The sequence below is a fragment of the Oncorhynchus clarkii genome, chromosome 12, assembly GCF_045791955.1.
Source record: "Oncorhynchus clarkii lewisi isolate Uvic-CL-2024 chromosome 12, UVic_Ocla_1.0, whole genome shotgun sequence".
In the NCBI taxonomy this organism is placed as follows: Eukaryota; Metazoa; Chordata; class Actinopteri; order Salmoniformes; family Salmonidae; genus Oncorhynchus; species Oncorhynchus clarkii.
This window is the reverse complement of record NC_092158.1, coordinates 99,486,532-99,499,250: the sequence shown is the minus strand read 5'-3', so window position 1 is coordinate 99,499,250 and position 12,719 is coordinate 99,486,532. Positions and strand designations below refer to the sequence as shown.

Sequence of the window (12,719 nt, the reverse complement as noted above, 5' to 3'; positions counted from 1 at the left end):
TACAGTGTTTGTTTACATTTACTTTGTTTACAAACATGTGAGTATAACAAGCTTATATTTGGGGTTCTGATGAGGTACGAGAGTTTAACCAATAGTAAAACATACATTAGTATCTAACTATGTACGTCGACGGACCGTAAAAAAATACAACTTCCAAGTCTTCAGTCCTTGACCCTCGAAGTAGCCTGTAAACCAATCCCTGTCAAGCAACCCCCACTTTGTCAGTGGGTGAGTTCGTTTTGCATGGCCCGATACCCCGAGTTAGTTAAAGATTTTTAAAGAACAATGGAATCGTTTAAAAAATAGGAAACTCCTCACCCTGGGCACCGGGCCTCGTTAAACGAGTTGCCCAGTGTGGTTGATAGTCCGGCAGTCTGATAGGGTGAATCACTTTTTCAACACCCACAAAACACCTACAGTCACGGCTTTCAGATCCAATCAGATGCCAATACTGATATGTGGCCCCGCCTCCTCTGTAATTTCCTCCTCCAGGGCAGAGCAGCCCAGCCGCAGTGTGTGTGTCCTGTTTGTGTCAACTTGACGAGTCGAGATGGCAAATGTGTTGAGAAATTCCGCTAAATTCGGGTGTTCAGGTATGTGAACTTACCTGACATTGAGTAAGTACAGCAGGAAGAGTTTAATAGCTATTTCTCCGGAGTTTTGATGGCCCATTTCGAGAACAAACAAGAATATCAGTGGTTAGATTGCATGGCTAAGTAGTTAGCTAGCTAGCTAGCTAGCCTCCCCTTCCCTGGTCTTTCAGAAACTAGAGCAAAGTTCACAGGACGCTTGTGTCTGTCCTTATGTCGCGTAATGTCACATTGTCAGTTTGCGTGGGCTTTCTGGGATCTATCAAGTAGCTAACTATATCAACTAGCTAATATATCGTAGCTGTTATTGTAATTGTGAAAACATGTCTTGGGGGTGTGTCTGTAACTTTCTCACTCATCATTTATTCACGATTCATTCATCATTATTCATAATCATGGTAGCATCCACATTTTAATGTATAAGTGTTCAGAAACAATCTATTCTTATTTACAATAAAAGTGACTCCAAAATGACACTACATTATTTACCATTCATTTCTATTGGGCACCAAATAATCTGAAACAACCAAAACAAACAGCAAATGCAACCAACCAGTTTATAGAGTCACAAGCTTGATGTAGTCACTGCCTGTGAATATGGGACCAAATCATTTGTACTTCTTTAATTGACATAAGTGAATTTGTCCCAATACTTCTGGTCCCCTAAAATGGGAGGACTAAGTACAAGAAGTGCTGTAGTATCTAAATGGTTCACCTGATATGGATGAAAATACCCTCAAATTAAAGCTGACAGTCTGACCTTTAACCTCATAGTCATTGTACCATTTCAAAGTGCTGGAGTACAGAGCCAGAACAACATGACACTGTCCCAATGCTTGTGGATCTCACTGTATATAGTGAATAGGGCTCCAACAACATGACACTGACCCAATGCTTGTGGAACTCACTGTATATAGTGAATAGGGCTCCAACAACATGACACTGACCCAATGCTTGTGGAACTCACTGTATATAGTGAATAGGGCTCCAACAACATGACACTGACCCAATGCTTGTGGAACTCACTGTATATAGTGAATAGGGCTCCAACAACATGACACTGACCCAATGCTTGTGGAACTCACTGTATATAGTGACTAGGGCTCCAACAACATGACACTGACCCAATGCTTGTGGAACTCACTGTATATAGTGAATAGGGCTCCAACAACATGACACTGACCCAATGCTTGTGGAACTCACTGTATATAGTGACTAGGGCTCCAACAACATGACACTGACCCAATGCTTGTGGAACTCACTGTATATAGTGAATAGGGCTCCAACAACATGACACTGACCCAATGCTTGTGGAACTCACTGTATATAGTGAATAGGGCCACAACAACATGACACTGACCCAATGCTTGTGGAACTCACTGTATATATTGAATAGGGCTCCAACAACATGACACTGACCCAATGCTTGTGGAACTCACTGTATATAGTGAATAGGGCTCCAACAACATGACACTGACCCAATGCTTGTGGAACTCACTGTATATAGTGAACAGGGCTCCAACAACATGTCACTGATCCAATGCTTGTGGAACTCACTGTATATAGTGAATAGGGCTCCAACAACATGACACTAACCCAATGCTTGTGGAACTCACTGTATATAGTGAATAGGGCTCCAACAACATGACACTGACCCAATGCTTGTGGAACTCACTGTATATAGTGAATAGGGCTCCAACAACATGTCACTGATCCAATGCTTGTGGAACTCACTGTATATAGTGAATAGGGCTCCAACAACATGACACTGACCCAGTGCTTGTGGAACTCACTGTATATAGTGAATAGGGCTCCAACAACATGACACTGACCCAATGCTTGTGGAACTCACTGTATATAGTGAATAGGGCTCCAACAACATGTCACTGATCCAATGCTTGTGGAACTCACTGTATATAGTGAATAGGGCTCCAACAACATGACACTGACCCAGTGCTTGTGGAACTCACTGTATATAGTGAATAGGGCTCCAACAACATGACACTGACCCAATGCTTGTGGAACTCACTGTATATAGTGAATAGGGCTCTGTTTCAGACACAGCCATGGTCTTATAATACAAGGTCACATGGTTTCAGTGACGATGTCAACTATCATTATTCTGGTTCCTCCAGGAATGTCTACCCTGATGTAACCCTGATATCACATAGCCTGGTTCCTCTCTAGGTTTCTTCCTAGGTTCTGGCCTTTCTAGGGAGTTTTTCCTAGCCACCGTGCTTCTACACTTGCATTGCTTGCTGTTTGGGGTTTTAGGCTGGGTTTCTGTACAGCACTTTGAGATATCAGCTGATGTACGAAGGGCTATATAAATACATTTCATTTGATTATTCCACCCCCTCATTATTATATTGTTTTATTATATTGTTTTATTATTATATTGTTTTATTATATTGTTATATTATATTGTTTTATTATATTATTAAGTTAATTTATTATATTGTTATATTATATTGTTATATTATATTATTAAGTTAATTTATTATATTGTTTTATTATATTGTTTTATTATATTATTAAGTTAATTTATTATATTGTTTTATTATATTGTTTTATTATATTATTAAGTTAATTTATTATATTGTTATATTATATTGTTATATTATATTATTAAGTTAATTTATTATATTGTTTTATTATATTGTTTTATTATATTATTAAGTTAATTTATTATATTGTTTTATTATATTGTTTTATTATATTATTAAGTTAATTTATTATATTGTTTTATTATATTGTTTTATTATATTATTAAGTTAATTTATTATATTGTTTTATTATATTGTTATATTATATTATTAAGTTAATTTATTATATTGTTTTATTATATTGTTTTATTATATTATTAAGTTAATTTATTATATTGTTGTTCTTCGGCAGGTGTGTTGTCCCAGTTGTCCATCCACAGTAGACATGGGAGAGAGTGTGTGTCGCCGTGCTTCTCTCTGCAGCAGAGAAACAACTCTACCTCACCTAAGATCAAGGTGGACCTGGACAACAGTACAGGTAAACCCCTGCACAGCTTCTTTACCTGTCCCAAATGGCACCCTGTCCCCTACATCAGGGTAGACAGTCCTGGTCCTGGAGACAACAGGTACTGTTTACATCAAGGTAGACAGTCCTGGTCCTGGATACAACAGGTACTGTTTACATCAGGGTAGGCAGTCCTGGTCCTGGAGGTCTCAGGTACTGTTTACATCAGGGTAGACAGTCCTGGAGGTCTCAGGTACTGTTTACATCAGGGTAGATAGTCCTGGAGGTCTCAGGTACTGTTTACATCAGGGTAGATAGTCCTGGAGGTCTCAGGTACTGTTTACATCAGGGTAGACAGTCCTGGTCCTGGAGACAACAGGTACTGTTTACATCAGGGTAGACAGTCCTGGTCCTGGATACAACAGGTACTGTTTACATCAGGGTAGGCAGTCCTGGTCCTGGAGGTCTCAGGTACTGTTTACATCAGGGTAGACAGTCCTGGAGGTCTCAGGTACTGTTTACATCAGGGTAGATAGACCTGGAGGTCTCAGGTACTGTTTACATCAGGGTAGATAGTCCTGGAGGTCTCAGGTACTGTTTACATCAGGGTAGACAGTCCTGGTCCTGGAGACAACAGGTACTGTTTACATCAGGGTAGACAGTCCTGGTCCTGGATACAACAGGTACTGTTTACATCAGGGTAGGCAGTCATGGTCCTGGAGGTCTCAGGTACTGTTTACATCAGGGTAGACAGTCCTGGTCCTGGAGGTCTCAGGTACTGTTTACATCAGGGTAGACAGCCCTGGTCCTGGAGGTCTCAGGTACTGTTTACTTCAGGGTAGACAGTCCTGGAGGTCTCAGGTACTGTTTACATCAGGGTAGACAGCCCTGGTCCTGGAGGTACTGTTTACATCAGGGTAGACAGTCCTGGAGGTCTCAGGTACTGTTTACATCAGGGTAGACAGCCCTGGTCCTGGAGGTACTGTTTACATCAGGGTAGACATTCCTGGAGGTCTCAGGTACTGTTTACATCAGGGTAGACAGCCCTGGTCCTGGAGGTCTCAGGTACTGTTTACATCAGGGTAGACAGCCCTGGTCCTGGAGGTCTCAGGTACTGTTTACATCAGGGTAGACAGTCCTGGTCCTGGAGGTACTGTTTACATCAGGGTAGACAGCCCTGGTCCTGGAGGTCTCAGGTACTGTTTACATCAGGGTAGACAGCCCTGGTCCTGGAAGTACTGTTTACATCAGGGTAGACAGTCCTGGAGGTCTCAGGTACTGTTTACATCAGGGTAGACAGCCCTGGTCCTGGAGGTCTCAGGTACTGTTTACATCAGGGTAGACAGCCCTGGTCCTGGAGGTCTCAGGTACTGTTTATATCAGGGTAGACAGCCCTGGTCCTGGAGGTCTCAGGTACTGTTTACATCAGGGTAGACAGTCCTGGTGTTAACAGGTACTGTTTACATCAGGGTAGACAGCCCTGGTCCTGGAGGTCTCAGGTACTGTTTACATCAGGGTAGACAGTCCTTGAGGTCTCAGGTACTGTTTACATCAGGGTAGACAGCCCTGGTCCTGGAGGTACTGTTTACATCAGGGTAGACAGTTCTGGAGGTCTCAGGTACTGTTTACATCAGGGTAGACAGCCCTGGTCCTGGAGGTACTGTTTACATCAGGGTAGACAGCCCTGGTCCTGGAGGTCTCCGGTACTGTTTACATCAGGGTAGACAGTCCTGGAGGTCTCAGGTACTGTTTACATCAGGGTAGACAGCCCTGGTCCTGGAGGTCTCAGGTACTGTTTACATCAGGGTAGACAGCCCTGGTCCTGGAGGTCTCAGGTACTGTTTACATCAGGGTAGACAGTCCTGGTCCTGGAGGTACTGTTTACATCAGGGTAGACAGCCCTGGTCCTGGAGGTCTCAGGTACTGTTTACATCAGGGTAGACAGTCCTGGAGGTCTCAGGTACTGTTTACATCAGGGTAGACAGCCCTGGTCCTGGAGGTCTCTGGTACTGTTTACATCAGGGTAGACAGTCCTGGTCCTGGAGGTCTCAGGTACTGTTTACATCAGGGTAGACAGCCCTGGTCCTGGAGGTCCCAGGTACTGTTTACATCAGGGTAGACAGTCCTGGTCCTGGAGGTCTCAGGTACTGTTTACATCAGGGTAGACAGCCCTGGTCCTGGAGGTCTCAGGTACTGTTTACATCAGGGTAGACAGTCCTGGTCCTGGAGGTCTCCGGTACTGTTTACATCAGGGTAGACAGTCCTGGTCCTGGAGGTCTCCAGTACTTCATGGTTTTGATTTAACCGACCTGGAAGACCAGGGGTGTGGAATTTAGGACATCACTGAACTGATATATTGTTGTAACTACACCCAAAAAATCTAAATGTCTCAGATTTTCCCCGGACCTCATAAATGGTCTCCTGATGTGGTTTCAGCGTTGGTGTGGACTTCCAATTGTGTTGTTTTTTCTTCTATCAAACAAATGTGATTTTGAGAGTGAAAACCTGAAAAAACAGAAACCTGGAAAAACTAAATGGAATCGGGCAACAATTGTAATCGTTTTTCATTATTTGTTATAGGGCCCTCTTCCCTATATAGTGTACTATTTTAACCACAGCCCTATATATTTAGTTGTTATAGGGCCCTCTTCCCTATATAGTGTACTATTTTAACCACATCCCTATATATTTAGTTGTTATAGGGCCCTCTTCCCTATATAGTGTACTATTTTAACCACAGCCCTATATATTTAGTTGTTATAGGGCCTTTATTTAACTAGCTAAGTCCAGTTTTAAGAACAAATTCTTATTTACAATGACGATCTACCGGGTCAGACCTGGACGACGGGTTACGGTTTTCACCACAGGGATTAGGCTGCCATTGGTTGTCTCCCCCTCCTCTCATCCCTCTCCCCCTCCTCTCCTCCCCCTCTCATCCCTCTCCCCCTCCTCATCCCTCTCATCCTCCTCATCCCTCTCATCCTCCTCCCTCTCCCTCTCCTCCTCCCCATCCTCCTCCTCCTACATCTCCCCCTCCCTCTCCCCCTCCTGCCTCTCCTCCTCCCTCTCCCTCTCCTCCTCCCTCTCCCTCTCCTCATCCCTCTCCTCCATATCATCCCTCTCCCCCTCATCCCTCTCCTCCTCCTCCTCCCTTACCTCATCCCTCTCCTCCTCCTCATCCCTCTCCCCCTCCTCATCCCTCTCCTCCTCCTCCCTCTCCCCCTCCTCCTCCCTCTCTAGGTGTAGCTGTGTTGAGGATGCAGAGCCCCCCTGTCAACAGTCTGAGTCTGGACTTCCTCACTGAGTTCTGTATCAATCTGGAGAAACTAGAGATGGATAAGAGTTGTAGAGGTCTGATCATCACCTCGGTCAGTACACACACACACGCACGCACGCACGCACGCACGCACACACACACACACACACACACACACACGTCCTGTCACAAAACCATGATACACACTATAACTCCCCCCGTGTGTGTGTGTGTGGTGTCCCAGACCCTCTCCAAGGTGTTCTCTGCGGGGCTAGACATCATGGAGATGTATGGGAAAAGTCCGGAGCGCTGTGGAGAGTTCTGGAAGGCTGTTCAGGAGATGTGGCTCAAACTCTACGGATCCAACATGGCCACCATAGCTGCCATCAACGTGAGTCAGCACACCCAGACTTCTCTGTCTGTGTCTCTGTCTGTTGGTCCCATGTGTTTATCTATATATAGGGCTCCTATCCAGCAGGTGGCTGTCTATTGGATGTGACTATAGGATCATGACTGATAATCACCTCCTTCTGTCTCCCTGTCTATTGGATGTGACTATAGGATCATGACTGATAATCACCTCTCTGTCTCTCTGTCTCTCTGTCTATAGGATGTGACTATAGGATCATGACTGATAATCACCTCTGTCTGTCTCTCTGTCTATAGGGCTCTAGTCCAGCAGGTGGCTGTCTCATGTCTATAGGATGTGACTATAGGATCATGACTGATAATCACCTCTGTCTGTCTCTCTGTCTATAGGGCTCTAGTCCAGCAGGTGGCTGTCTCATGTCTATAGGATGTGACTATAGGATCATGACTGATAATCACCTCTGTCTGTCTCTCTGTCTATAGGGCTCTAGTCCAGCAGGTGGCTGTCTCATGTCTATTGGATGTGACTATAGGATCATGGCTGATAATCCTCGCTACAGCATCGGACTCAACGAGACTCAGCTCGGCATCGTAGCCCCCTTCTGGTGAGGCACACACACACTAATACACACACACACTAATACACACTGAGTGTTGATGTGTTGAATCTGCTCAGGGTTGTGATGGTTCATGGTCACTGTAGTGTGTGAGGTGCTGAATGTGGTTGTGTTTATGTTGTGGTCGTGTTGTGGTCATGTTGTGGTCATGTTGCGGTCGTGTTGCGGTCATGTTGCGGTCATGTTGCGGTCATGTTGCGGTCATGTTGTGGTCATGTGGTCGTGTTGTGGTCGTGTTGTGGTCGTGTTGTGGTCGTGGTCGCGTTGTTGTCGTGTTGTGGTCGTGTTGTGTTCGTGTTGTGGTCGTGTTGTGGTCGTGTTGTGGTTGTGTTGTGGTCGTGTTGTGGTCGTGGTCGTGTTGTGGTCGTGTTGTGTTCGTGTTGTGGTCGTGTTGTGGTCGGGTTGTGTTCATGTTGTGGTCGGGTTGTGTTCATGTTGTGGTCGTGTTGTGGTCGTGTTGTGGTCATGTTGTGGTTGTGTTTATGTTGTGGTCGTCTTGTGGTTGTGTTTATGTTGTGGTCATGTTGTGGTTGTGGTCGTGTTGTGGTCGTGTTGTGGTCATGTTGCGGTCATGTTGCGGTTGTGGTTGTGTTTATGTTGTGGTCGTCTTGTGGTTGTGTTTATGTTGTGGTCGTGTTGTGTTTATGTTGTGGTCGTGTTGTGGTTGTGGTCGTGTTGTGATCGTGTTGTGTTTATGTTGTGGTCGTGTTTATGTTGTGGTCGTGTTTATGTTGTGGTCGTGTTTATGTTGTGGTCGTGTTGTGGTCATGTTGTGGTTGTGGTCGTGTTGTGTTCGTGTTCATGTTGTGGTCATGTGGTTGTGGTTGTGGTTGTGGTCGTGTTGTGGTCGTGTTGTGGTCGTGTTGTGGTCGTGTTGTGGTTGTGTTTATGTTGTGGTCGTGTTGTGGTCGTGTTGTGTTCATGTTGTGGTCGTGTTGTGGTTGTGGTCATGTTGTGGTTGTGTTCATGTTGTGGTCGTGTTGTGTTCATGTTGTGGTCATGTTGTGGTCGTGGTCGTGTCGTGGTCGTGTCGTGGTCGTGTCGTGGTCGTGTCGTGGTCGTGTCGTGGTCGTGTCGTGGTCGTGTTGTGGTCGTGTTGCGGTTGTGGTTGTGTTTATGTTGTGGTCGTCTTGTGGTTGTGTTTATGTTGTGGTCATGTTGTGGTTGTGGTCGTGTTGTGGTCGTGTTGTGGTCATGTTGCGGTCATGTTGCGGTTGTGGTTGTGTTTATGTTGTGGTCGTCTTGTGGTTGTGTTTATGTTGTGGTCGTGTTGTGTTTATGTTGTGGTCGTGTTGTGGTTGTGGTCGTGTTGTGATTGTGTTGTGTTTATGTTGTGGTCGTGTTTATGTTGTGGTCGTGTTTATGTTGTGGTCATGTTGTGGTTGTGGTTGTGTTGTGGTCATGTTGTGGTTGTGGTCATGTTGTGGTCGTGTTGTGGTCGTGTTCATGTTGTGGTCATGTTGTGGTTGTGGTCGTGTTGTGGTCGTGTTCATGTTGTGGTCGTGTTGTGTTCGTGTTGTGGTCATGTTGTGGTTGTGGTCGTGTTGTGGTCATGTTGTGGTTGTGGTCGTGTTGTGTTCATGTTGTGGTCATGTTGTGGTTGTGGTCGTGTTGTGTTCATGTTGTGGTCATGTTGTGTTCGTGTTGTGGTCATGTTGTGTTCGTGTTGTGTTCATGTTGTGGTCGTGTTGTGTTCATGTTGTGGTCGTGTTGTGGTCATGTTGTGGTCGTGTTGTGTTCATGTTGTGGTCGTGTTGTGTTCATGTTGTGGTCATGTTGTGGTCATGTTGTGGTTGTGGTCGTGTTGTGGTATTGTTGTGGTCGTGTTGTGGTATTGTTGTGGTCGTGTTGTGGTTGTGGTCATGTTGTGGTTGTGGTCGTGTTGTGTTCATGTTGTGTTCGTGTTGTGGTCATGTGGTTGTGGTTGTGGTCGTGTTGTGTTCGTGTTGTGGTCGTGTTGTGGTCATGTTGTGGCCGTGTTCGTGTTGTGGTCGTGTTGTGGTCGTGTTGTGGTCGTGTTGTGGTCATGTTGTGGTTGTGGTCATGTTGTGTTCATGTTGTGGTTGTGTTTATGTTGTGGTCATGTTGTTTTCGTGTTGTGGTCGTGTTGTGTTCATGTTGTGGTCATGTTGTGGTCATGTTGCGGTCCAGGTTTAAGGACACGCTGGTGAACACGGTTGGTAACCGGGCAGCAGAGCTGTCGTTGGAGCTGGGTCTGTTGTACAGCGCTCCTGATGCCCTGAAGATCGGCCTGGTGGACCAGTTAGTCCCTGAGGACCAGGTCCTCTCCACTGCACAGGACACCATGTCCAAGTGGCTGGTTGTACCAGGTCAGAATATTGTCTCTGTCTCTCTCTGTCTGTCTCTCTCTCTAAAAATGATAGAGGTAGGTAGATATGGGTTACAGTAGATCTCCAGGAAGAGGGTTGGACTGAAAACCCACGGAACAGTAGATCTCCATGAAGAGGGTTGGACAGAACCTACAGGACAGTAGATCTCATCTCCAGGAAGAGGGTTGGACTGAAAACCTAGAGGACAGTAGATCTCCAGGAAGAGGGTTGGACTAAAAACCTACAGGACAGTAGATCTCCAGGAAGAGGGTTGGACTGAAAACCTACAGGATGGTAGATCTACAGGGTTGGACTGAAAACCTACAGGACGGTAGATCTCCAGGAAGAGGGTTGGACTGCCCTGTTCTAAACCAGGGGTGGTCAACTCCAGGAAGAGGGTTGGACAGCCCTGCTCTAAACCAGGGGTGGGTAACTCCAGGAAGAGGGTTGGACAGCCCTGCTCTAAACCAGGGGTGGGTAACTCCAGGAAGAGGGTTGGACAGCCCTGCTCTAAACCAGGGGTGGGTAACTCCAGGAAGAGGGTTGGACAGCCCTGCTCTAAACCAGGGGTGGGTAACTCCAGGAAAAGGGAGGGAGGGGTTATACTCTGAGACACGTTGTGAATATGGGTCAGAGATCAGTTATTTTGACCACTTCATCCTATCCTATCATCCTATATGAGATGAGTAATGCCAGATATGTAAATTTTATTAGCCATGCTGTTTGTGTGCCTTGAATTCTAAATAAATCACTGACAGTGTCACCAGCAAAGCACCATCACACCACCACCTCCATGCTTCACGGTGGGAACCACACATGCAGAGATCATCCGTTCACCTATTCTGCATCTCACAAAGACACAGCGGTTGGAACCAAAAATCTCAAACTTGGACTCATCAGACCAAAGGACAGATTTCCACCGGTCTAATGTCCATTGGTCGTGTTTCTTGGCCCAAACAAGTCTCTTCTTCTTATTGGTGTCCTTTAGTAGAGGTTTCTTTGCAGCAATTTGACCATGAAGGCCTGATTCACTCAGTCTCCTCTGAACAGTTGATGTTGAGATGCGTCTGTTACTTGAACTCTGTGAAGCATTTATTTGGGCTGCAATGTCTGAGGCTGGTAACTCTAATGAACTCATCCTCTGCAGCAGAGGTAACTCTGGGTCTTTTCCTGTGGCGCTCCTCCTGAGAGACAGTTTCATTATAACGCTTGATGGTTTTCACGACTGCACTTGAGTGTGCAAAGCTGTCATCAAGGCAAATACCTCCCTAATGAATTCCCTACATAGTGCCCTAGTTCCAACCCTAATGAATTCCCTACATAGTGCCCTAGTTCCAACCCTAATGAATTCCCTACATAGTGCCCTAGTTCCAACCCAAATACCACCCTAATGAATTCCCTACCTAGTGCCCTAGTTCCAACCCTAATGAATTCCCTACCTAGTGCCATAGTTCCAACCCTGATGAATTCCCTACCTAGTGCCCTAGTTCCAACCCTAATGAATTCCCTACCTAGTGCCCTAGTTCCAACCCTAATGAATTCCCTACCTAGTGCCATAGTTCCAACCCTAATGAATTCCCTACCTAGTGCCCTAGTTCCAACCCTAATGAATTCCCTACCTAGTGCCATAGTTCCAACCCTAATGAATTCCCTACCTAGTGCCCTAGTTCCAACCCTAATGAATTCCCTACCTAGTGCCCTAGTTCCAACCCTAATGAATTCCCTACCTAGTGCCCTAGTTCCAACCCTAATTAATTCCCTACATAGTGCCCTAGTTCCAACCCTAATGAATTCCCTACCTAGTGCCCTAGTTCCAACCCTAATGAAGTTCCTACCTAGTGCCCTAGTTCCAACCCTAATGAATTCCCTACATAGTGCCCTAGTTCCAACCCAAATACCACCCTAATGAATTCCCTACATAGTGCCCTAGTTCCAACCCTAATGAATTCCCTACATAGTGCCCTAGTTCCAACCCAAATACCACCCCAATGAATTCCCTACATAGTGCCCTAGTTCCAACCCTAATGAATTCCCTACCTAGTGCCCTAGTTCCAACCCTAATGAATTCCCTACCTAGTGCCCTAGTTCCAACCCTAATGAAGTTCCTACCTAGTGCCCTAGTTCCAACCCTAATGAATTCCCTACATAGTGCCCTAGTTCCAACCCAAATACCACCCTAATGAATTCCCCACATAGTGCCCTAGTTCCAACCCTAATGAATTCCCTACATAGTGCCCTAGTTCCAACCCAAATACCACCCCAATGAATTCCCTACATAGTGCACTACTTTGACCAGGGCATGTAGTTCCACTATGTAAGGAAGAGGGTGTCATTTGGGACCAATAGGTTCTGTCCAGTCTGCAGTACTGTACTCATCTTGTTGCAACACCACTTCACGCCACCAGATGGCGTCAGAGCAGCAGCTCTGGACCGGGAGGACCTCTTTTACAGAGAAACATGGAGGTAGAGGCACCTGATCCATCGGTTGATTGATCGATCGATCAGTAGACTGGGAGGACCTCTTTTACAGAGAAACATGGAGATAGAGGCACCTGATCCTTCGGTT

General features: G+C 45.7%; 1 protein-coding gene across 1 annotated transcript; it reads left to right on the top strand.

Annotated features, from left to right (window-relative positions):
• Positions 1–497: 497 nt before the first annotated feature.
• On the top strand, positions 498–11,341 carry LOC139422623 (enoyl-CoA delta isomerase 1, mitochondrial-like). The gene is made up of 7 exons (XM_071173769.1): positions 498–593; positions 3,489–3,614; positions 6,822–6,949; positions 7,082–7,228; positions 7,690–7,811; positions 9,975–10,153; positions 11,301–11,341. Exons 1-7 carry the CDS (start codon positions 551–553, stop codon positions 11,339–11,341), a joined length of 786 nt encoding a protein of 261 aa, XP_071029870.1. The 5' UTR covers positions 498–550.
• The last annotated feature ends 1,378 nt before the right edge of the window (positions 11,342–12,719 follow it).

Bases quoted from the DNA above. Each gene is read 5' to 3' on its own strand.
- LOC139422623 (XM_071173769.1), top strand. From the start codon at position 551: ATGGCAAATGTGTTGAGAAATTCCGCTAAATTCGGGTGTTCAG. The intron at 594-3,488 runs GTATGTGAACTT...GTTCTTCGGCAG, and splicing joins CGCTAAATTCGGGTGTTCAG to GTGTGTTGTCCCAGTTGTCC. The intron at 3,615-6,821 runs GTAAACCCCTGC...CTCCCTCTCTAG, and splicing joins GGACCTGGACAACAGTACAG to GTGTAGCTGTGTTGAGGATG.